Genomic DNA, 23,092 nt, shown 5'->3' with positions numbered 1-23,092 from the left:
TGAGAAGAATAAAATAATTAACTATTAATTAAAATATTAATAACTGTATAATAATATTATATTAACAAATAAGGCGCAAAAAAATATATATATATATTTTTGTTTGATGATAAATTATTGATTATAAGTTACACCCTTGTGCAAATTAATTGAAACAAACTCAATAAATTCAGAAAACTAACAGAAAACTAAGAGAAAATGCTATTTTATTTAAATTTATACAAACTCAAAAATTTATAGTACATAATATGATCTCCACGACGCTTTATTAACATTTGGACACGATTCGGCATGGATTCCACTAATTTTTTACAGTCATTTATAATATTTGTGTCCTTGTACCACACATGAATTAACGCCGTGATTAGCTTCTCCATAGTTGTACAGTCCATATTTAATAGGCGATTCTTGCATATGGCCCAGAGATTCTCAATTGGGTTGATATCCGGAGAGTTCCCTGGCCATTCCAATGTCTCAATTTGATTCTTAGACATGAATTTCTTGACAATTTTGGACGTATGGCAAGGAGCTAAATCCTGTTGAAAAATCCCTGTTCCATCAGGGTATCGTTTCTTCAACTCTGGAACAACTTTTTTTCCCAGAATAGTAATGTACTGCTCAGAACGCATCATACTGTCAATAGGCTGCAAAGGTCCAACCCCATTGTAACCGAAACAACCCCAAAACATCTTCTTTAAAAAACACGAAAAAAAAAGTTTGTTTCAATTAATTTGCACAAGGGTGTAAAAGAGCATGTAAAGCATCCCCAAAATGAATGATTATACCTTTATTTAAAAAAATGCGCAGGCCACGGGATTGCGGGTACTATAATTACGAAGATAAGACATCCTCAAGAAATCCTAATAATTAATCCTGTTTTCGTACTCTGTCTGCTGCGCACTCTCCTTTCAGTGAAGGCGAAAGTTTAACTTGCTATTGGCAGTAAATAAAAAAGACTTCAAGCTTTTAAATTTCTATCCATAAAACTAATATCTTTCAAGAATCTCAATCCTGTTTTCGTATTCTCAAATCCTATCTCATAATAACTAAATTGCAAGCACATTAAAAACTTTAGTTCATTGTATTTAAAAAAAAATCATATCATTGCAATTAAAATTAACTCATACATTTTTTTTTGTTGATATTTTAAGAAAAAACATTAATTTTCAAAACCAATAAAATCATGACAGAAAACGGCAAAAATGGAGCGTAAAAATAAAAACATTAAATTCAAAGCCTATTCATAATTTTTGACATGGTGGGTTATATTTATGATTTAGTTTTAATGGTAGAGAAAACTTTTTAAAATTGTTTTCTCAAAAACATAAATATTTTTAACTATAAAAGTATTGCAGTTAATCAAAAGGTAAAAATTAAACTTAACTACATCTATCTGGGCATCAAAATTGAAAATACAGAAAACTTGAATAAAATTAAAATGTATAGAGCTATAAACTTTATTTTTAAATATTAATTATATTTTTATTTATTAAAATGCATAACTCATTAATTATATTTTTAAAACTTTTAATTATATTATTAAATTAGTAATCATTTCACAGTCAGAAACTATGCTTTTCTTTAAAAGTAAGTCAAGATGACAGAACCTCAAAAATAAAATTCAGTTTCATTTTCACCTTTTCGCTTCTAAACGAAAAAAAAAAAAAAAAAAACGATAAACTATCTGAATTATTTTTAAGGTGCTGTCATTCATGCTTTTTCTTCAAAAGTAAGTCTAGATAGCAGCACCTCAAAAGTAAAATTCAGTTTTATTTACACCTTTTCGCTTCTAATCGTCAAAAGAAAACGAAAAACTATCTGAATTATTTTTAAAGTGCTGTCATCCATGGTTTTCTTTAAAAGTAAGTAGGAAAAGTAAGTCTAGATGGCAGCACCTCAAAAGTAAAATTCAGTTTCATTTTCACCCTTTCGCTTCTAAACGCAAAAGAAAACGAAAAACTATCTGAATTATTTTTAAGGTGCTGTCGTCTAGGTGAGGCTAATCTTTTCTATTTACCTTGAATAGTAGTAGATAGGATTTGAGAATACGAAAACAGGATTGAGGATCGAGATTTTTGAAAAATATTAGTTTTATGGATAGAAATTTAAAAGGTTGAAGTTTTTTTTTTTTTTTTACTGCCAATAGCAAGTTAGACTTTCGCCTTCACTGGAAGGAGTGTACAGCAGACAGAATACGAAAACAGGATTAATTATTAGGATTTCTTGAGGATGTCTTATTTTCGTAACTATAGTACCCGCAATCCCGTGGCCTGCACATTTTTTTTAAATAAAGGTATAATAATTTATTTTGGGGATGCTTTCCACGCTCATTCAACTTATAATCAATAATTTATCATCAAGAAAAATAATTTTTTTTTTTGCGTCCTATTTGTTAATATTATTTATTATACAGTGTATCTTGTATGTTAATAGACGTCTTCGTGCCATCCAATTTTTTGCAATTTAATTATTTTATTGTTATTAATGTTAATTATATTATTGCAATTTAATTATTTATTAACACCCACTTTATTTTCCTTAACCCTTATTTTTCGACTGTTTGTATCACCAATAAATTTCAAATTGTATCAAATTTACGATGGGTAAAGAATCTTTGAACAAACACTTTATGAGGTATGAGTTTTTATTTTCTTTTTTTTTAAAAAAAAAGATTTTAGATTTCCCTAATACAGAAACTTGCTCAGCAGATAGACTTTAAAGTGCTTTGTCTCATAGATAATGATTTTATGTTTTATTCTTAATTAAATCCCGAAGGAATGTTTTCTATTTAAGTTAAAGCTTTGAAGTAAACTTTTTATAATACACTCATTTAATTAATTAATTCCCCAAGGAATTTTTTCTATTTAAGTTTAAGCCTTGAAGCAAACTTTTTTATAATACACTTATTTAAAGTGTGCATGGAATAAGCATTTTATGAGGTATTACAATTTTTACAGCATGTTTACATATACGTAACAGGATTTTTTAACCTTTTTTTTCTACTTTCCTACAAAATAGTCTATAAAAAAAATATTCTATTTCCTATATCAACAAATGAATGCACCAACTTGTTAAGATTCTTATTGGAAGCACTAAGAAAAAATTTTATTAAAGTATGTTAAAATAAAAAAGCCTTAAGAATTTAAAAATTTTGAATTTCTTCAATAATTTTTAAAATTTAAAAAAAAATTTAATAGTTTAATTATAGTAGTGGTAGTAGATAGGTTTTGAGAATACGAAAACAGGATTGTAGTAGATAAGGAAACATGGAGCGCCTTATCGATTACCATAGCCTTGTAACTATAGTAACCGCAATCATGCAAACCTGGTATCTGATGTCGTGATATAGGGGTAATGAAATTATGTGCTTTATCGAATGCCTTATCTTTGTAACTATAACGACCGGCATCACGCCATCTGGCATCTGGCTCCGTGATATCCGGGAAATATTTGCATGTCGTGTTGTTATCAGTGACATCATTTTCAACTAATAAGAATGAGCATTGCATAACCACGCGCAATGCATTCTGGGTATTCGTAAGCGATATTAAAGTAGATTCATTTTGTCAGAGAATTACATTTGATAGCAGGATAGTAGGAAGTTCTCTCTCTCTCTCTCTCTCTCTCTCTCTAAAGGAAAATTTTTATCGATCGTTTGGTCTTCTTTGTTATAATTTTTGTTGAATTTTCTCGTTAAGTTTTGTCAGTTATGGTAGTTAAAGTTTTTCATTTAATTGATTGACATTTGGTGTAACTGATTTAAGTTGAAATCATTCGTTATGGATGAAAAAAATTTTACTTGCAAACACTGCTGCTCTTCCTTTTCTTCAAAATCTAACTTGTCACGCCATATACGCACAAAACACGACAATGAAACTCATAAGCGGAAATCAACTTCAAGTATTTCATCATCGCCTAAAAAACATAAGAAGAATGGAGCCAATCAAGACTCTTCAGAGCTGTCGAGTGGACCATCGACAAGTACTGCTTCTGATTCGCCTTGCACATCTGCTGGGAAAGCAATTGTTTCAACTGAGAAAACGACATCTACCCACTTCCATGCAAAAGTTAAATCCGCTTTAAACGGCAGAGTGAAAACACTCTACTTAACGAACGAAAATAACTTTTTGGATATGAAAGAATTTCTTTTATCCAATCAACAAAAATTTAACGATGAGGTGACAAAGGAGCGGCAAATCCAAGATTTGAAAGTGAATTGTAGATTAACGGGTCTTTACAAGAAAGTTACAAATGATAAAATAGTGCGCGAGGATAAGAATTTTAAAACTAAAAACACTCCAATTTTACTATCAACTGATTTAGAAGAGTTTTATTCAAGTATTATGAGCAAACTGTTGACTGAAGCAGAAGACTTTGAAAAGAAGGATTCGGGCTGGTCATTGGATGAAATCATCGCATTTGAAATCCGCATCAATAAATATGATCCTTTACGGGCTTCAGGATTCATTCCGCTTCCACCTGTTATTTCTAAGAGACTGGCAGTTGTTAATGTTAAAAACAATGATAATGAATGCTTCAAGTGGGCAATTCTTTCCGCACTTCATCCCAAGCAAACAAATCCGTGTAGAATGTCTAACTACAAATCGTTTGCAAACACATTGAATTTTTCGAACATTCCCTTCCCCGTTAAACTTCAAGACGTGAAAAAGTTCGAAAAGTTGAACGAAATCTCAATTAATGTGTATGGACTGACAGAAAAAAATTCAGTGTTTCCTTTAATTATCACAGAAGAAGAAAAAACTCAGCATGTTGATCTTTTATTTTTGAAAACTGAAACTGACTCTCATTTCTCCTGGATAAAAAACCTCTCACGGCTGTTGTCTCCTCAGTATTCTCAACATCACGGAAGAAAGTTTATTTGCCGAAGGTGTTTGCAGTTTTTTACATCAGATGCGATACTTACACGCCATAAAATAAGCTGCAATCAGCACGAAACTGTACGCGTGAAAATGCCGACTGATAAATGGCTCAGGTTTAAAAACGTAAAGCATACTCAGCCTGTTCCCTTTGTAATATATGCGGATTTTGAGAGCTTACTGAAACCCATAGACTCTTGTGGGCCGTCTTCAGGTGCGTCGTTTACAGAAAAATATCAAAAACATGAACCCATCAGTTTTTGTTATTATGTTTGTGGCATTGCTGGACTTAGTAAACCACCTTATGTTTATCGTGGAAAAGATGCAGCGAAAATATTTATGGAGAAAATGAGGGAGGAAGCACTTATCATCCATGAAAAATATAATAATCCGCTGCCAATGAAATCATTAACTGAAAAACAAACCCAGCAGTATGAGTCAGCAACTAATTGTTATGTGTGTGATAGTGAATTTTCTGTGGAAAATTACAAGGTATGTAACTATATTAATTATTTTAAAATTTTTTAAAAATTAATATTTTACCTTCATGTGAATCCCATTCCTAGAATTCTGAAACGATTTACAGTGCATTATTATGCTCTCATAAGGGTTAAACGGTATAATTTTTTAATAGTGTAATATAGTATAAATTTGTGTATATGTTCTAATATACATTTTAATCATCACACTAATTAAATAAAAACTAAAAAACGTAGAAAAGCATATATAATACCACAAAGACCAACATGCTTCAATAATAATAATTCAAATAAAATTAAAATAATCAATAATAATAACAACAACTTCAAACAAAATAATAATAATTAAATATTTCAGTTCGATTTCTATAATTATCATTTCTTTTTATTCTATTTCATTAAAAACTGATGAAGGTTCTTCATTATAGAACCGACACTATAGTATGTTGGTTTATGTGGTATTATTTATGCTTTCTTTCCATTTTATCCTTACAGAAGCATAGAACGAAGTCAGCGTTTTCTTTGCCATTATATCAATTATTTTTAACTATTGAAGTTTATAAATATTACGCGAATGTATATCGTTTTTGTAGAAATTTTTCACATAATTAGTACCTACTCTTATTCAGAGTATAAAATTATATTGTAGGGTTAAGAAATTAGTGAAAAAATTATACTTGTATAAAGACAAGATAACAACATTTCAGTAGTTAAATTTTCAAAATGTTCTCATAAAATTTGTCATCATTTCCAAAAGGGTCTGAGAATACGAAAAAATTAGTATCTGATTTTTGAGACTACCTTATCTTTGTAACTATAGTAACCGCCAAATCGCGTCGCGATAGCCTCGTAATATCCGGACAACATCGATTGCCTTATCGTATGCTATATCTTTGTCACTATAATAACCGCCATCACACAAGTCTGATATTTGGTGTCGTTATGTAACGAAAATTTCATCACGTGCCTCATCGTATGCTTAATCTTTGTAACTATAATGACCGCCATCACGCGGAAGTCTGGCATCTGTTGTCGTAATGGCCTCTTGATTTCGGGACAATATATCAATATCACATCATTATCAGTAACATAATTTTCAACCAATAAGAACAAAAATCACATAACTTTTTAACATGCATTAAATAAAGTTTTTTTTCTGTTGTAGGTCAAAGATCACTGCCATGTAACACAGGAATTTCGCGGGGCAAGTTGCAACAACTGCAATATGCAAACTAAAGTGCCAAATTTCATCCCCGTCATTTTTCACAATTTATCCGGCTATGACAGTCATCTTTTTATTAAAGAACTAGGAAAAAATGAAGAAAATATCAATGTTATTCCGGAAAATACTGAGAAATATATTTCTTTTTCAGAGTATGTTTCAGGAAAAATTTTCCTTCGTTTTATAGACTCTTACCGTTTCATGGCGAGCAGTTTGGATCAGCTCGCAAGAAATCTTACTCCTGATCAATTCCTCAACATGAATAAGTTTTTCTCATCATCAGAAGTACCTCTAGTACTCCGTAAAGGAGTATATCCATACGATTACATTGATCATGAAAGTAAATTTGAAGAAACAACATTACCACCACAGAGGGCTTTCTATTCCAAATTAAATGACTGCTCAATTTCTAATGAAGATTATAAACATGCAGAAGAAGTTTGGCAAATTTTTAAGATGTCTTCACTTGGTGAATACTCAGACCTCTATGTAAAAACGGATGTTTTGCTCCTGGCTGATGTGTTTGAAAATTTTAGAGATGTATGCATGAGACATTATAATTTGGATCCGGCCTGGTACTTCACGGCACCAGGATTATCATGGGATGCAATGCTTAAGAAAACTAATATTTCCATAGAGCTTCTCACTGACTATGATATGATTCTTTTCATAGAAAGTGGTATTCGTGGTGGCATTTCGCAATGTTCTCACCGCTATGGATCTGCGAACAATAAGTATATGGAAGCCTATGATTCATCGAAGTCCTCTAATTATTTATTGTACTTAGATGCAAACAACTTATACGGTTGGGCCATGTCTCAGCCATTACCCCTTCAAGATTTTAAATGGGTAGAACCACCAACGGATGTGTTATCCATTTCTGACGATGGTCCACTTGGTTTCATCTTTGAGGTGGACTTAGATTACCCCAAAAATCTTCACGACAACCATTCTGATCTTCCTCTTGCACCAGAAACCAAGATTCCACCTGGGTGCAAGGATAAAAGACTGCTCACAACTCTTTACCATAAGGAAAAGTACGTTCTTCACTATCGTAATTTAAAGTTCTACTTACAACAAGGATTAATATTAAGGAAGGTTCATAGAGTTCTTCAGTTCAGTCAGTCCCCATGGTTGAAAAGTTATATTGATTTGAACACTAGCCTCCGAAAAGATGCCACTAATGAATTTGAAAAATCCTTTTTCAAATTAATGAACAATGCCGTTTTCGGCAAAACGATGGAAAATATCCGTAACCGCGTAAACGTCAAGCTCTGCAGTTCTGAAAAGAAGGCAGAGAAATTAATTTCTCGGTGCAATTTTCGTGACAGGACCATCCTTACTGAACAACTAGTAGCGATCCATATGGGAAGAACTGAAATTACATTCAATAAACCTATCAGCATCGGAATGGCTGTACTGGACATTTCAAAAATCCTTATGTATAAGTTTCATTATACGAAAATGAAAACGAAGTATGAAGAGAAAATTAAATTACTCTATACTGATACTGATAGTTTCATTTATGACATCACTACTGAAGATGTCTATTCAGATATGAATGAAGATTTGGATAGTTTCGATACTAGTGATTATCCTGAGGATAATATTTATGGTACTCCTCGAAAAAATAAAAAAGTTTTGGGAGTTATGAAAGATGAGAATAAAGGAGAGATCATGATTGAATTCATAGGATTAAGATCCAAAATGTATGCTTTTAAAGTCAAGGAACAGGTAACCAAGAAACTGAAAGGTATTAAGAAAGCAACAATTGAAAAAAAGATTGAGTTCGAAGACTATAAAAAATGCCTTTTTGAGAATCAAGAGCTTCATACCACAATGAATACAATTCAATCCAAGAGACATGAGTTAACATCAGTAACAATTAATAAATTAGCTTTATCACCTTATGATCATAAACGCTATGTTTTAGATGATAAAGTAAGCACAGTTCCTTTTGGACATTATTTATTTCCAGAATTAAAATAAGAAAGAAAGTTGAGAATGACTAAGGGAAAATTATAAATCGATCGAAAAATAATTCTTTTTTGAGTGGATCTCTTACGATGGTGTTATTAAGAGCAACTGACATTTATTTGAGACCATCTCCTTAAAAATAACAGTTTGGAAAAAAAACATTCGGATAAGAAAGCACCATTGTATAAATTGAATGAATTGTTTTTATTTTTTTTTCTCTTAAATGTCATATATGAAATCCCTTTCAATATATTTATTTCTCCATTAAAATTGTATAATTAAAAAAAAAATTTAAGAAATCTGCGATGTATGCTCACAGAAATGTAAATTGGAAACTCTATAAAATAAATAAATGATTCCTCATTGTTTTAAATCTTTTGTCATTAATGTTGTCGTTAATTATTTTCTCTCCGGTAAAAATATTTTTTTAGGCAACCACACGTGAACAAAGAAGAACATATTTCGTTCCTCGACAGATGGCAGCATTACATTACTTCATTCGCTCGATGGTTTACTCGAGGACAGACAAATCCCATCTGGGCACTATGAGGATTAGTGCGAAAGTTGACGCTGATAGGGATTGAACCAGAGGTCGGGGTGTACTTCTTTTCGATGGTGGTTAGAGCATCCAACTACTACAAACCCGAAGGTCCCTGGCTCAATCCCAGTCAGCGCCAAAGATCGCGTCTTCCGCACTCCTCCACGTTAGTTGATTCGATCCCAACCGTGGCCAACCAACACCTCTTCAGCACTCCTCCAACATGGTGACCCAGACGCGATTTGTTTGTCCTATCAAAGCTAACCGTGGAACGAAACGAAATAGTCTAGTGCTGCCATCTACTAAGCAGTGAGATAGTTACGTGCTCCTCTGCCCTTAGTCACCAATGTAGAGAAATACAGGAGAGATGTTAGCTGGCACCGATTGGGATCGAACCATGGACCTCTGGGTCCGTAGTCGGATGCTCTAACCACCATGGAATGGGGTGTACACCCCAAACCAGAGAGAGCTAACAGGCTTTATATAGTGGTCGCAGCGTACTCTCCTTCCAGTGAAGGCGAAAGTCTAACTTGCTATTGGCAGTAAATAAAAAAACTTCAACCTTTTAAATTTCTATCCATAAAACTAATATTTTTCAAAAATCTCTATTCTCAATCCTGTTTTCGTATTCTCAAATCCTTAAATTTTTTTAAATAAAGGTGTAATCATTCATTTTGTGGATGCTTTACATGCTCATTTAACTTATAATCAATAATTTATCTTCAAAAAATAATTAAACTGTTTAATTTATTCTTTTTTAAATTTTAAAAATTATTGAAGAAATTCAAAATTTTTAAATCTTTAAGGCTTTTTTTTTATTTTACATACTTAAAAAAAATTTATTTTTTTTAATGCTTCTAATAAGATTCTTAACAATTTTGTGCATTCATTTGTTGATATATGAAATAGAATATTTTTTATAGACTATTTTATAAGAAAGTAGAAAAAAAAATGGTTAAAAAATCGTGTTAGGTATAGATAAACATACTGTAAAAATTGTATACTTGTTCCATGCACGCTTTAAATAAGTGTATTATAAAAAAGTTTGCTTCAAAGCTTAAACTTAAATAGAAAAAATTCCTTAAAGAATTAATTAATTAAATAAGTGTATTATAAAAAGTTTACTTCAAAGCTTTAACTTAAATAAAAAACATTCCTTCGGGAAATGAAATTAAGATTAAAACATAAAATTATCATCTATGAGATAAAGCACTTCAAAGTCTATCTGCTAAGCAAGTTTCTGGATTAGGGCAATCTAAAATCTTCAAAAAAAAAAGAAAATCCCCTTTAAAAAAAATAATAAAAACTCATACCTCGCAAAGTGTGTGTTCAAAGATTCTTTACCCATCGTAAATTTGATACAATTTGAAATTTATTGGTGATACAAGCAGTCGAAATATAAGGGTTAAGAAAAATTAAAGAAAAATAAAGTGGGTGATCATGGTGTTCTGGACAGTGAATGATACAGGCAAATGTTACCAAAAAATGAAAGCAAAGTTTGTAACAAATAATCCACATCTTGCCACTAAGGTGACAGAACTTGAAGAAAGTTTAAGAAAAATTTACAATGAGAGAGGCGAAAAATGTGCCAGTAAAAAGCGTGGAAATTTACGTGGTTTATTCTCTTTTAAGATAAATCGCGGTTGCCGAATACTGTACTCAGTTGATGAGAAGAATAAAATAATTAAATTGCAAAAAATTGGGCGGCACGAAGACGTCTATAACAAATAAGATACACTGTATAATAATATTAACAAATAAGACGTAAAGAAAAAAAAAATTTTTTTTTTGATGATAAATTATTGATTATAAGTTGAATGATCATGTAAAGCATCCCCAAAATGAATGATTATACCTTTATTTTAAAAAAATGTGCAGGCCACGGGATTGCGGGTACTATAGTTATGAAGATAAGGCATCCTCAAAAAATCCTAATAATTAATCCTGTTTTCGTACTCTGTCTGCTGCACACTCTCCTTCCAGTGAAGGCGAAAGTCTAACTTGCTATTGGCAGTAAAAAAAAAAAACTTCAACCTTTTAAATTTCTATCCATAAAACTAATATTTTTCACAAATCTCGATCCTCAATCCTGTTTTCGTATTCTCAAATCCTATCTACTACATATTAGAAAGCACTCTATTTTGTGGATATAATCGTGTGAGCTGATGAAAAGATTATTTGTCCTTCTTTTTCGGATTTTTCTCGGACTTCCTTCTTTTTTTTCCGGTTTCCTGTTATTTTTATTTTTGCTTTTTACCCCTTCTTTCATTGCTCTGTAATTTTTCCCTTGTTTTCCCTCTCTCTCTCTGTATATATATATATATATATATANCATGTTGACATAATGAATGAAAAATAATTTAATAAAAAGTGTAATAAATATCTGAATATATACAGGGTGTCTCAGTTAAACGTTTCAGAACTCCTAAGAGGGGTAGAGTGCATCCTGACGACTCGAAATCATATAGCAATGCGGGGTCGGAAATGCTTTCCAGGCGCGGTAGATTGCGTTGTACGAAAGTTCCGAGCTTTCCAGTGCGTTGGCCTCCTCGGTCACCCGACCTATCATGTCCTGATTTTTATTTCTGGGGTCATATGAAAACACTGGTTTATGACACCCCTGTTGACAGTGCTGAGGAGCTGGTTGCAAGAATCGCAGTAGCTGCCGGAGAAATTCGAGATATGCCTGGAGTATTGCAGAATGTTCGGATGTCCATGCACCGGATATGTGAGGTGTGCATTGTAGCCGGTGGCAGAAACTTCGAACACTTAGTTTGACCCATGTGCCTTATGCTTCTTTCAATCTATTATTAAAACGATTTTTCACTTACGGTCTCTTTTCTTTATGGTGCTTCTGTGTACGTCACCGCTTCAGGAAAGCATTTCCGACCCCACATTGCTATATGATTTCGAGTTTTCAGGATGCCCCCTACCCCTCTTAGAAGTTCAGAAACGCTTAACTGAGACACCCTGTATATATATGGGTGCTGATTCTTTTTAAACATGACAATTCGGACCAAACAATTTCTTCAAATTTAAAGTTTCAAAATAATCTAAATTTTTTTTGTTTACTTCTTTAGTTTCATTTATTTATACGTTACAGACAGCAGTGTAGTTTATTGGCATTTACTCGAGAAAAAAAAATAAAATAGAAATTCATCAAATCTTGAATGCCAGGAAAATGACATAGTAGCTTAGAAGTTTAAAAAACAGTCATTTTAAGTTAATAGTAAGTAATTCAACTTAAGCCTTTATGTTAGATGGACCATAAATTGCTTTAATTAATTCTTTTTATCCACTGTAGAAAGAATCAAAAAAAATTTTGTTGCTGATATGTACGGAATAAAATTGTGTATAATAATCATTCATTAAATAAATAAATAACTTTGATTGCATCCAACCATATTACAATCATACAAAAACTTAGTATTAGGTTAATATTTGCTTTTTCTCCTCACAGTATTAGCAGTTTAAAAAAAAATTTGATAACACTTCAATGCCCTAGAATACATAAGCCAGGAAAATGACAGCTAGGATAATGAATTAGAAATTAAATTGAACGGGAAAAAAATTAGATATTGATAGATCGTCTCTCTCCTTTTTTAAATATGAAGCATCCATAAAACTAAAACAGACGTTATTTGTTTGTCGTATCCGTGGAGCGAGACGAAAGCTAACCGTGGAGCGAGACGAAAGCTAACCGTGGAGCGAAACGAAATAGTCTAGTGCTGCCATCTACTGAGCAGTGTGATAGTTACGTGCACCCCTGTCCATAGTTACCAATGTGGAGAGATGTTAGCTGGCACTGGTTGGGATCGGACCATGGACCTCTGGGTTCGTAGTCGATTGCTTTAACCACCATAGAATGGGGTGTACACCCTAAAACCAGAGAGGGCTAACAGGCTTTATATAGTGGTCGCTGCATACTCTCCTTCCAGTGAAGGTGAAAGTCTAACTTGCTATTGGCAGTAAATAAAAAAAACTTCAACCTTTTAAGTTTCAATCCATAAAACTTATGTTTCTCATCCCGATCCTTAATCCTGCTTTCATATTCTCAAAACCAATCTTACACTCAGAATAAAAATGAAATCAACATTGTAAAAACAAAGTCTTCAAGACATTGTTATAATGTGTTATCTAAAATTTTGTCACATCTTGCCGATATGCTGACAAATGATCATCATTTTGATATTTCGTGACGTTTGATTTAACCTTCAAAAAGGAATAGTTTTTAACTGCTTCCAGTCCTATCACTCATGCAATGAATGCTGCGCCTCATGCTTGTACTTTGAAACTTCTTAACTTTCTTTGTTTGCTAGCAACTCTCCATGCGTCAAAAAAAGAAGGGAAAAAAAACTCCAACTAACCTTTTCTATTATTACTATCATCATTATTAAAGGAAACAAGTTGGATAATAATTAAATTAAAGCTATCACATGGCCAAAGTCTGAATATTATAGCTGACAAACGATGTACTACAGCATTTAATTCTAAAAATTTTAAACTGCTTTGTATTATTTTTATTATTAGTAGTATTATTAAAAGGAATGAGTCGAAAAATTATTGACATTATAATAACTACAATCAGAGACTACGCAGAGCTCACAGGAATTTTTTTTCTTTTTTTATACACGAATTTTACACCAATTATTTCATTTTAGCACAGTTTTTTAATTCTTATTTGGGAAGATTGTCTGCCAATATTGACAGTATTAAAATGACTAAATTTGTGTAACTTTCTCACAAAAACTATTAAACATTGGGATTAAATTTATACTTTTACATAAACTGATTTGAAAATTTCAACAATATATATTTTTGCCTATTTCTGATAAAAAAAATATTTATTGAATGATGCTGAAAAAATATCGTTTTACGATACATTATCAACAGTAGAAAAATAATTCATGAATTAGTTCAAAAACTTTCCCTCGCAATATATATTTAAGCGTAATTAATATACAGTAAATATTTCAAAATTGTTTCATATTCATTATTATTACAAACATTAATTTGTGAGTAACGCAATGCAGTTTATTGTTTATCTACATCTCAAAATATAAACTTTTAATTTGAGTAAACATGAGAGCAATACACTGGATAAGTCTTTAATTGAAAATTTAAAAAATTTTAAAAACTTAATAGGAGGTACTGACTGTATTTTGGGGTACTGTCTCAAAATAGTATGATTCAAATGGTGTCCTGGGATATTCATTCATTTTTAGATGCACCTGGATAATTTTTTTTTTAAATTTTTTTTCTGCACATGCGCTGTATAAAGCAATTACTTCAATTACTCTTATCTGGCGGAGTTTCTATTATTATTTTTTAATTTAAGTGCCATTGCCCGGTATATTCTACACTGATGTTTCTTAAGGTCAAGTGCCACTGCCCGGTATATATTTGCCCGATACTCCAAACACTGATGTTTGTTCTAATCTATCGTCAGTAAGTATTAAAATATCGAATAAATGTAATTATATCCACGAATAAATTAATACCAAATCGGATGTAATAAATATTTCGGACATTCACCAAAGCGACTAATTTGATTGTCAACATTCACCGGTGAAAGTCAACAGCCACCGATTTCCATCATTCACAGGAACATGCACATCATTTACATAATAACCTCATCAGGACGATTATTTCATACTTTGCCTAAATAGCATCCGATATTTCAAAAAATAAAAATAATTGATTTTGTTGGCGATGATCTCGTAAGGCGATAAAGAATCATGCATAGTACACGTAAGGAAGATATTAACCTCGAAGGAAAAGGGGATGAATACCCCAAGGAACCGATTCAAATATAATTTCTCGTAATGTTAAATAATAAAATAAACTCAATTTTGTAAATTATTTATTAATTTAACGTATTGCCAATAAAATATTTTATAAAAGTACAAAAGTGAAAATACTTTCCGTTGATTTTCAGGAATTTCAGTTTATTACAAATTTTAATGGAAATTTGCTGGATGATTTCAAATTTCCTTGATAATTTAATTTTCCAAATAAAACAAAATTGTTACGTGGATTTCTCTTTCAAATTACTTTTTTTTCAATGTCACCTTTTAACTGTGTCACTTTATTAATTTTTGCTGAAATTAGGACCTTCAAATAATCTTATTCGCTTATGTATGCGTGTAATTGAAATTGCGTAAGAAATGAGAACAACATGGCCTTTGTGCCTTGGAGTTAATTTATTTTATCGTTTAAGTCAAATGTCCCGAAATGGTTTCAAGAAATGAACTTGTATTTTATGGTCTTGAAAACTTGCCCAACTAGGTAATTAAAAATCCCAGCTACATCCTTCATATAATTAAATTGGAATAATAATTAAATAGAAAGTTAACATTATTAAACTAAACATTATTTACAAAAAATTTATTTAAAAAATCCATTCTGCGGATATTTTTAGTATTCATATCATTTTTTTGAATTTTTATTTTGATTCTACTACTTTAAAAAATAATAATGTGCCACCATAAGGGTAATTACACAGAAAAATATCCCATTTCGATTAAGTTCGTTAAACATAAAAAACATGCAGTATTTATACAAGAAAAAATAACATTTTCGTTTTATTAATTATTTTCACAATAAAGTGCGATATTAAAGTACTATGCATTGAGTATATAGCAATTGTATGCAATATTCCTAGCAATATTCCTACATATCTCAAACATGAAAAGAAAAGTATCTAAAACCGTTTCTCGTAGATACATTATTATTGGCAAAAAAAAAAAATTACGTTATCGATATCCTTAGTAACAAAAATCCGGAAATCTTTAACTGTCATCGGAATCAATAAAAGTTTTAACAGTATCTACCTATACATTATTTTTTTAATCATTCAGTTAACGGCATTTACCAGCACAACTTAACTACCTTTTTTAGTTTTATTCTGTTTTAATCAAATCAAAAGATATATAGTTTCTGCTTTACAATTATAANAAACAATTCTTAATTGAATAATTTGGACATTGTAAGTTTACATTACAAGTAAAAGATTAAGGAAAAAAAAGTTATTGTGCAAAGTATTCAAATTAAAATTTATACAGAAGAGTCAAGCAACAAAAAAGGTAACTTTATAGAGAAAACAATTCTTAATTGAATAATTTGGACATTGTAAGTTTACATTACAAGTAAAAGATTAAGGAAAAAAAAGTTATTGTGCAAAGTATTCAAATTAAAATTTATACAGAAGAGTCAAGCAACAAAAAAGGTAACTTTATAGAGGAAACAATTCTTAATTGAATAATTTGGACATTGAAAGTTTACATTACAAGTAAAAGATTAAGGAAAAAAAAGTTATTGTGCAAAGTATTCAAATTAAAATTTACACTGCCAGAAAAGCTAGAAATAAATACAATACTTTTTTCCAAGTATTCAAAATAAAGTTTACATTGCATTGAAACTCAAATAAAAATCAAATTTGTTGCATAAGAATTACTTTTTCTTTTCACCAAGTGTTTAACTTAAAATGCAACAAAAATGTAATTCTGATCTATTTTTTTAAACATAGGAAAGTTAATAGAAGTTAATATTCTGAAACAACTTTGATGCTTTTAATTTTTTAATTAATTAATTAATCGGTTTGGAATTTTATAATCTATTAAATTTTTAAACTGAATAATAAAATACCTATACTAAACTCCTGAGACCCATGTTTCAAAGAATGGTCGAAAATGCAATTTTTATTTGAAATGTTACTTAAAAGAAAAACAAACTCAGAAATGCGATGGAAAATTAAAAAAGAACTTCAATAAGTTATTTTTAATAATTGCAAAAAAAATTATAGTTTTTAATTGTACATACTAACCGGTTGTTTTTTCAACGTATTTTTTAACATTTTGGTACAGAAATAAAATTTGAATAGTAAGATGAGATAGGATTTAATCTTGAATAACAAGATATTTATATGCCAGAAAATTGTCTAAATGGTTACTTAAATGAATTTCTTATCTTCCTCGCGATTTTTTATCATAATTTAAATTTCGAACCGAAAAGGGTTTTATTTTATCCACCAATTTACAAATGGTGTTCCATGAAAAACTAGGGTTCCGTGGAAGAATAAAAGGGGTTCCGGGAGTTAGGACTTTTTTTTTTTACTTCACAGTCATGATTTTTGAAACTTTGTTTACATTTAGATCAAATTAATAATCCATTACTCATTTTATATTTTGATTGTCTTTATGAAATAATTTTAATCAAAATGCTAATAAAAATAAATAACAATTTCTGAGGGGAAAAAATTATATTTTTCTGATAACTATGACTTGAATGTATTTTGAAAAGGACCTGCATTTATGAAAAATTGTAAAAAAATTTCTCTCGTTACCATTTTAAACGTTTATAACAGTACTTTTAGTTTTCATTTCAACAAAAACCATTATTTGACTTATTTGTTTCATTTTCGCTTATGAATATCCCCTAAAAAATTTAAAACTAAATGTGATACAGCTCTAGGAGTGAATTCAATTAATTTAAAATTATGAATAAAAAAATTTCATTCTTCTTATTTAATATTTTCAAAATAAATGAGTCTTTTATTGGTTATAACGCTCACTATTTTTTTTAATAAATTTTATAATTTAAAATGACGTGGCTCTGCCGAAAAAATTTAAATCATTTAGGGTTCCATAACTGTAAAAAATTAGGAATCGCTGACTTAGACAATCACTTTTTGAAGGCATACAAACAAGAAAAAAATCAGGAAAGTTTTTTAAGCAATAAAATTATTTGGAATTTAGGTTGAAAAATATCAAAAATCATAATTCTAGGATATTTAAACTTAACAAATGAAAACAAAACTACTCACCGATTTTGAACTAAAACAATAACCAAAACTGGAGATTTTTGCTGCAAACAATAACACGCGCTTTGTAAAGCACGTTTTTAAATAAGTAAATACACTTTTAGAAGATCCCGAGTTGTTATTTTCACTTTTATCCTTGTAGATCAACTTATATTTATGATTTATGGAGATATAGATCAATAAAATTGTTATTAAATGCTTCTGTTTTCTGATCACGTTTTCCGTTCGTCAATCAACCAAAATATATCACATAATAAAGAAATGGAACATTTCCTTTAACTGTACCCAATTTTTTTTTCTTCAAAATAATATTCAAACTATGAAAAAATTAACTTCATTGCCGATAGTTCTAACAATCATTTTCAAGGTTAATTTTACTTTCAGTTAATTATAAAATTTTCTTTAAAAAAGAGATAACCATTAGGGACAGGTTTTTTTTTCCTTCTATTTTTTTTGGTACGATTTAGAACAAGAAAGCGTGCTGTTAAGCCGGAAGAAGGAAGTTGGATTCTTATTTTCTAAGAGAAAAGATACAGTTAACAATTCAGTATCAATTACAGTAAAGTTAAAAATAGTCTTTAACAGGGTTTTGTTCTCTAAATAAACGGCCATTAAACATTCATATTTATGACTCACTTTTCACCTATTCATAAAGCAACGGAACATTCATCCATATTAGTTTTAACGTAAGTTAAGTAACTAATGATTCAGCCTATTTGTGTTTGATTACATTTATTATAATTTCCGGCCGGATAATACTTAATCTAACCCCCATAATAGTAAACAGAAAATAATAGTATTTATAATATATTAGTTTCTTCCATAATAGTATTTATTGTTCTGAAAAATCTTTACTTTTCATTCATTTATTTATTTATTTTTACTAACATTGGAAACTTATATTCAGTTTCAAAGAAGTGATAAATTTGGTTTACTTAAGAAATTCCTTATAAATTTAATAATCATTAATTATATTTATTTTTTTAAAAAAAAGAGCATGCAAATTTTTTTTAAACAAAAAATATCATTTTTTAAAGAGATTTACACTGTACAAAATTTCGGATCAAATTATGGTAAAAAGTATCCTCACTCAGGGTGTCAGTACTTTTTACTGTAAAATCCATTCTTACCGGAACTTGTTATGGAACAAAAAATCTGATACACCGTAATTTTTGCGATAATAATTATCGTACAATCACTGAATCAGTCTAATTAAATAAATATTGCTGTGCAAATTACGGTATGGTATTTTACGATAAAAATGATATGCGGTAAAATGTAGATTACGGATGATGCACCCAAAGTGCTGGTACTTTATACCGAATTTGATTTGAAATTTTTTTTACGGTGTAGTTTTTTATTTTAACGACAACTTTAGAATTCTAGTGATAAAAATGAATCTTTTATTTATCATTAATTGGGGGCCTTGTTTAAATAGAAAATGATCACCATTTTTATTGTTTTAAAACATAAGAATGTGAAATTTGTCTTTCACCAGAAAAAAAAGTAAGTCTAATCTCTTTCCGTATGAAATCTGAAAGTTCTCTTACTTTTGAGCAACCACAATAGTAAGTTCCATAGCATGAAATTCACATTATATTTTTTAAACTTAAAAATTCCAAATTTACAGCTTTGATTGACTACCGGGGGGAAAAAACAATGCATTTATTGCTGCAAAATAACCGTGATTGGACAATAGCATGGATGGACAAACTGCATCACGCGTGCCACAAATTAATATTTCTTTATTATTAATACCTAACATATTTATACATAACATACATACCTAACATAATTATTAATACCTAACATATTTATTTATTATTAATACCTAATATAATTTAAAACATCAAAATGAACATAAATTATGAGAAAATAAATTAAAATAACGCAAGGGAGAAGATCTGTTCCAACAATTTGTAAACATTTTGATATTTTGACATTTCTTTTTCTGCAATTGAAACTACATGGCCTACTTTAGATTTGAATGAACTCACTTTTTCTATACTTATATTTTAAATTAGTTTTGGACGCAAAACAGAATATGCGATGAAAAGTTACTCCAGCCGTAAAGCTTTCTCTTAACTTAACATTGGCGCCATGAACTTCATTTAGAAAGATTTTAACTAGGAAGAAAAAGAAAAATATTTTTTTTGTGGGGGGGGAGGTACTTAGATAGTATTTTTAAGCCAGTATTCTATTTATTTACTACATATTCAATTTTTACTTCCTCTCTTCTTTCTTTAAACAATTTTAATAATAAAAATATTTAGCAACAATTTTAATAAAAAGATGGTGAGGGGGTGAAGTCAGGTCATGATGCAATAATTTTAATTTTCTCTTCCAGACGTACTCCACCTTCACCCGCTACTATCTAAAATTATGCCTAGAACATATTATGCATATATGCATATTATGCCTAGAACATATGATGAATGTGAACATATTATGCATACTGCGAATGATGCATAGATTGAAGAATAATATTAAAGAAATTTTAAACAACGATCATTTGTGCATTCCACACTCTTAATAATCTTTCTTCCTGCACAATTTTTTTCTACCTTTCCTTGCCTCCGCCCTACACCTTTCAAAAGGCAGAAAAAATTAATTGTAATATCATTTAATAAAAAAAAATCTATTATAATATTTTTCAATTTAAGAATGGATAAAAAACGAAATGAAGAAAGATTTTTAAGAATTAAAATTAAAAAAAACGTATATCACGCGCATGCATATAAAATACGTTTACTCGTTGAACCCTTAGACGCAGATTGGACACCGGCGTTCCTCTTATATATGTGGTTTCTGACCCTCTAATTATAAAGAAAAGTATACATTGATATTTTTTAATTCTAAAAATCAGCCTAATAGTTTCTAAATATACAGATTATAGAAATTATATTTATACTAAAATCTAAAGAAAGTTAGAGAAAAAACATTTTCTCATTTAAAATCAAAAATTTATTAATAATTGTTTTTTTGTAAATTAAAAAAAATTACAATGAAGAATAGCTGTTTTTCTTAGATCTAAATAACTGCAAATTTGAAAAATTCGTGTTTGGAAGATTTTAACTTAAACGCATCGGTGTTTCCTGCTGTATTTCATTACCATAAATCATTAAAATAGCAAACATAATATTTTTCACTTATTTTGCCCTAAACTAATACAAAATAAGGGGAAAAATATGAAAAGTGTGTTTATTAAAAATTCTACATCAAAGGGATAAACTTATAATTGTTTCTTCAAGAATTATTTAACTTTACGAAGAGCTTACTAAATTGCCCGAATGGATCATTTCAATTTCATTATCAGATAGTAATATATTTTGAACTGCTAAAAATCATAGAAAATAAAAAAAAAGTAAACAAATTAGATTCATTCAAAATCATTCCCAACGAATTTATTTTTATTTTTTTCTATAATATTTTTTCGCTTGTTTAAAATTTGAGAAATTTAAAAAAAAAGCAAGTAAAATGAATTTAGCGATAAAACTTACCTCGAAGAAGATGAGGTAGAGGAGGAGATAGATGCTGGTCCGAGGATGGAGAGGAAATTGAAGGTTGTGAAAATCTACTTTTCTAATCACTCTAATCACCAATACCACTTCCTCCTCCTCTACCCCATATTCAGCCTGACCTTCGCTACTGCTTGGGAATCATTGCTTGGCATCACTAGCGCTCGTTTTGGCGATCATTATACACTAACAAATTAATTCCTGCCTGTGCAGACAATGGAAGCAAATGAAATTATTCATTTGTGGCTTAATAACCACATAAGCCGTGGTGGCTCAGAGCTATTATGCCGCTCAAGGGATAGAGAGTTCGCCTTCCAATGAGGTGAACCGAATTCGAAATCCAGCAATGGCGATACGAATTCCGCACCCGGCTCGCACCAACCACAGTTTTGACGTAAAATATCCTCAGTGGTAGACAGATCATGGGTTAGAGTCACCTTGACGTCAAGTGAACTGTAGGAAGTTTTCATGGTTTAACTCTCCATGTAACGTAAATGCGGGGTTAGTTCCATCCAAAAGCCCTTTCCGAAGGCAAATTTCTTCCAATTCTTGATTCAGAAGTTCCCTTGTCTTCAGGATTTGATTCAAAATTACAAGGCTGCGAAGTTGCACAGTAGTGATCGCAAACCCAAAATTGGGCCGGCTGTTCAACGACTGTTATAAAATAAAATAATAAAAAAAAAACAACAACTGGGAGGTAACAAAGGTTGCATAGGTTATAAGGAGGAGACAAGGCTTGATTGTAGTGAACTTGGATTCAGAGATTGATTCTCGGTTTAATGCTCCTTTTAGAAAAATGCTCCTTTTAGAAAATTTATAATTTTCAAAATTAAAAAGTATAAATTTGAAAAAAAGTCACACTTTTCGTAAAAAAAAAAAAATAAAAAAAAAATAAAAATAAAAATAAAAAAAATAAAAAAAAATTCTAAATTAAACATTAAACTCTATATAATATTTTTTTATTATTACCTCTTCCTGCAATTGATTAGGAGGAAGAATAATAAAGAATATAGTTAAAGATAATTATTAATGACAAGCATTTAGTGCTCCTTTAGACCCCGTGCCTATGGCCTAGGTACGTAGGGTAAGACATAAGTAAGACCTAGGATAAGACACTTTTTTACTATATTTCATATCTTTTTATGAAGCTTTATAGCCGAAAAAATGGTGTGAGGGATATTTTTTAATATTTGAGGGAGGTGTAATTTTAAAATTTTTTTCGGTGGGGAAAGGGGCTCCCTTTTCTTGCAAAATTTATCATACCTTCAGTTCATAATTTTACAAACAAAAAATAATAATTTTAAACTTTTTTTGGGGGGGAGGGGAATGAAGAGACTATTTTTTATTTCATTTTAATTACATGCAACTTATATCTTACAAAAGGCATAAAAATCTAAATGGAAAAAAAAAAACATTTATCATTAGCCCTTAATTTGTACGGGAACGTATAGCAATAGTGCTTCTAAAAATATTCTTTGAGTTCATAAGAAGATTGCCTAAAATAATAATGTGAGCACAGTTTCTTATGACTCCTGTCTAACTCACCATAACTCCTATTTATATTAAATACAATTGAAAATATCTGTTTTCAAATGGAAATTGGGTATAATATGAAAAAAACACAACTACTTCGATTTAGTAGGAACAACATATGACGCAA

The 23,092-nt window shown here is 30.2% G+C and overlaps 2 protein-coding genes across 3 annotated transcripts in view; one reads left to right on the top strand and one right to left on the bottom strand.

Moving 5' to 3' along the window:
- LOC107444940 (glutamine synthetase) overlaps positions 1 to 21,818 on the bottom strand; it is an 82,060-nt gene extending 60,242 nt beyond the window's left edge. Inside the window, exon 1 of one of the 2 annotated variants that reach the window (XM_016059219.3) lies at positions 21,415 to 21,818. The gene's annotated coding sequence lies outside the window, so the exon portion shown is untranslated. Of the gene's footprint in view, positions 1 to 17,917; positions 18,075 to 21,414 lie in introns of those variants that run through there. The other variant, XM_071183585.1, reaches the window with a different exon arrangement.
- On the top strand, positions 2,376 to 8,928 carry LOC107444937 (uncharacterized). Its single transcript, XM_016059214.3, has 2 exons — positions 2,376 to 5,369; positions 6,522 to 8,928. The coding sequence occupies exons 1-2, from the start codon at positions 3,780 to 3,782 to the stop codon at positions 8,565 to 8,567; spliced, it is 3,636 nt and encodes a 1,211-aa protein (XP_015914700.1). The 5' UTR covers positions 2,376 to 3,779; the 3' UTR covers positions 8,568 to 8,928.
- Positions 21,819 to 23,092: the final 1,274 nt, after the last annotated feature.

The sequence above is a fragment of the Parasteatoda tepidariorum genome, chromosome 1, assembly GCF_043381705.1.
Source record: "Parasteatoda tepidariorum isolate YZ-2023 chromosome 1, CAS_Ptep_4.0, whole genome shotgun sequence".
NCBI classification, from domain to species: Eukaryota; Metazoa; Arthropoda; class Arachnida; order Araneae; family Theridiidae; genus Parasteatoda; species Parasteatoda tepidariorum.
Note: the sequence above shows the minus strand (reverse complement) of the source record. Positions and strands in the feature narration are given on the sequence as shown.